Raw genomic sequence first — 3,231 nt, 5'->3', positions numbered from 1 at the left:
TGCTCTACGGGCTACAGAAAACTATAGGGCTGGCCCACAGCAGCAGCTCTTTGTCTCTCAGCTCTCTATCTCTATGGGAAATACTGTACAACGGCACTTTCCGAAGTCACACAATAAGAGTTGCAACCTCTGCCTTTATTGGCATTGAGGCTAGCAATGTATAGACAGACTACCAGAGAGAGAAAAAAATACTAAGCCATCCTTAACAGCTTTATAATGAATTGAACTTGTTGCAATGAGTTTCTGATTTGCAATTCATTCATTCAACCAGTTAGTTAATCAATAATATTCTTAATGTTAAGGCTGTGACATACCAGTATAGCAATATTTTTTCCTTGGCAAAAATGAAAACAGGAAGCAGACCAAATTCTTTGGTCCTTTAAAAACCTGCTGTATGTATAATATTGTGTGCTATAGCTTGGAAAATAGATAAATGTGACTCTAGATGACAACATAATGATGTTTGTTTCCAACATTAGGGCTGTTTTACTGTTTTCCTTGCCACAAAACTAACAAGTATGGCGATACTGGTATCATCCCTGCCCAACTTAAAGGAAAACTCCACCCAAAAACTATCTTTTTGCATTTTTTCATTAGTCCATTGTTGATATACTCCCCAAAAATGTGCATGTCAGCTATTAAGTTTTCAAGATATATAACTTTCAAAATACAGAAATACAGCTGGATAAATCATTAATGAGGGTGCAGAAAACTTTTAGGGTTGATTATGGTATAGTATACATACTGTACACAGCAATTCTCCTGTCTAATAACCATACACTAATGCCCCCGGGCACCGAAGACGTGGATGTCGATTAAGGCAGCCCCCCGCACCTCTCTAATTCGAGGGGTTGGGTTAAATGCGGAAGACACATTTCAGTTGCCTTCAGTTGAAGGCATTCCGTTGTACAACTGACTTAATTGCTGGAACTTAATTATTTACACAAAAGCTTTGCTATTGTTTTGCCATTGATTTGAGATGGGGGGGAAAAAAATCACACAGAGAAGCCACATTTAAAAACCAGCACGTTTAATCACTTTGTTACAGTCCAGATGTGAGAAGCTTACAGGCCACTCCTCATTCTCCTGAAGGAGCCCACCATGGGGTTGTGGCAGGCCCAGTCGTTGCAGGCCCTGTACTCCCCGGGGCGGAGGAAGTACTGACGACCCCTGTAGTTAGGGTGCTCGTAGAACACCCAGTAGCCTTCCATGACGTTGGAGGAGAAGATGTCACGGTGGCGGAAACGCTCATACACGTTGGGGCAGTCGTCCATGAACTCCATCATGTGACCAGACATCTCAGGCCTGTTGTAGATTCTCATTCTGTAGGCTCCTCTGTACTGTTGGTAGAAGAGACAGAAAGGAGGGAATAGGGAGGACAAGAAGTGATTAGGGGCGAAATGATCACAGAGGTCACAGTAGAGTTTTATACACTGGGCGATCTAAGAATTTCTACACGTCGATTAATACCCGAGACTTGCTTCCTTTAGAAATAGATATTCAGTCAAATGAGGAGAAACCTCTCAAAGCAGAAGTATAATACTGCCAAAAACACTGAGTGATGATGAATAGAATGAAAATGAAGAAGGTAAGTCTTTGGGGTGCATTTCTATTCCTTTAAAAAATGACTGGATCTCCTTGTGGACTTTGATGCTTTGACTCCTCTCTGTATCTATAAATGACATCAAAAGGCTGGTGATTGACGCTGATTTCTAAAGTGCTGTTTGATGTGTGGCAGGAGTAACCCTGTCCATCAGTTTGACTGACTTACGGGGGGGAACATCTGGCAGGAACGGATGCAGTTGTTGAAGCCCATCCAGTGGTGGTGGTCAGGGTACTCTCCCTGGTTCAGGATGTACTGGTAGCCGTTGAAGTTGGGCTTCTCGTAGACCACCCAGTGACCGCCGGTCACCCTGATAGAGTTACAGCAGTTGAAGTGTCTGAACGTGTCAGCACAGTCACTGTTGCACTCATAGTGTCGACCCTGGAAGTTGTGGCCTTCGTAAAATATTATCTACAAAGAACAGAAATTTATAAAATAGTTTATGTGGAAAGTAATTTATACTGAGTCGGCGATGATGATAGTAAAATGACTTTTGACTGAAAGCCGTACTCATGGATGTAGTGTTGATCCTCAACAAGCTAGCTCCCTCAGCAAGCTAGCTCCCTCGACAAGCTAGCTCCCTCGGCAAGCTAGCTCCCTCGACAAACTAGGTCCCTCGACAAGCTAGCTCCCTCGGCAAGCTAGCTCCCTCGACAAGCTAGGTCCCTCGACAAGCTAGCTCCCTCGGCAAGCTAGCTCTCTCGACAAGCTAGCTCCCTCGACAAGCTAGGTCCCTTGGCAAGCTAGCTCCCTCAAGCTAGGTCCCTCGACAAGCTAGCTCCCTCGACAAATGCTATTTGATTTGAAACTATGGCAAGCTTAAGAAGCATCGTGCCTAAGCCTATGTATGCTTGATTTGGTCTGTAAAGGGTCGCTGCACACCCCAGATATCTCCCACAATCAACAGCCTGATCAACTCTGACTGATTGATTTTCTGATCCACGCCCCAATTTTTTTTTTTTGGTATCTGTGACCAACTCAGATGCATATCTGTATTCCCAGTCATGTGAAATCCATAGATTAGGGCCTAATTTATTTATTTCAATTGACAGATGTTCCTTATATGAGCTGTAACTCAGTACAATTCTAGAAATTGTTGCGTGTTGCGTTCATATTCCTGCTCAGTATAGTTTTACAACTGAAGTCTTTGACATAGCTTCATAAATTGTATGCCTAGCTTACTTTGCCAAATAGCTTCCCAATACCTTAAGCCTAACAGCATTTGGTGATCTCCCCAATTACATCAGCAATCATCAAACAAGTAAGCTAAACCTATTAGCTCATACCTTTCCCATGGTTGGAGGGCTTGATGTCTGCACCGTAGCCCTCAGCAGACTCTCGGGCCCTTTTTTATACTCTTCTACTGACAGTAAAATAGACCTGTGTCTACATTGTAGTGACTAGAAGTGACCTTTTTAGACGTCAGGGACCATTCCAATTGTCTCTTAAACCATAGGCTACTCTTTACCCGCAAGTGCTGGAGTTTACCTATACAAATACAAAACCTCCCCCTCCACCCCATATGCCTACCTCATTCTGTGTTCTTTACACCGACCCTTGTTCAGCCATGACATGGTGATGCGCCCATTGAAACATCACACAAAAGGCCTTTAGGTACTGTATGTAGT

The 3,231-nt window shown here is 43.4% G+C and overlaps 1 protein-coding gene across 1 annotated transcript; it reads right to left on the bottom strand.

Annotated features, from left to right (window-relative positions):
• Nucleotides 1–1,013: 1,013 nt before the first annotated feature.
• On the bottom strand, nt 1,014–3,019 carry crygmxl2 (crystallin, gamma MX, like 2). The gene is made up of 3 exons (XM_031798794.1): nt 2,890–3,019; nt 1,772–2,014; nt 1,014–1,340 (listed from the first exon to the last, which is right to left on the bottom strand). Exons 1-3 carry the CDS (start codon nt 2,896–2,898, stop codon nt 1,065–1,067), a joined length of 528 nt encoding a protein of 175 aa, XP_031654654.1. The 5' UTR covers nt 2,899–3,019; the 3' UTR covers nt 1,014–1,064.
• Between the last annotated feature and the right edge of the window lie 212 nt (nt 3,020–3,231).

This window comes from Oncorhynchus kisutch, linkage group LG20 (assembly GCF_002021735.2).
Source record: "Oncorhynchus kisutch isolate 150728-3 linkage group LG20, Okis_V2, whole genome shotgun sequence".
Classification (NCBI taxonomy): Eukaryota; Metazoa; Chordata; class Actinopteri; order Salmoniformes; family Salmonidae; genus Oncorhynchus; species Oncorhynchus kisutch.
The sequence above is the reverse complement of the archived record's forward strand: the minus strand, read 5'-3'. Positions and strand labels throughout refer to the sequence as shown.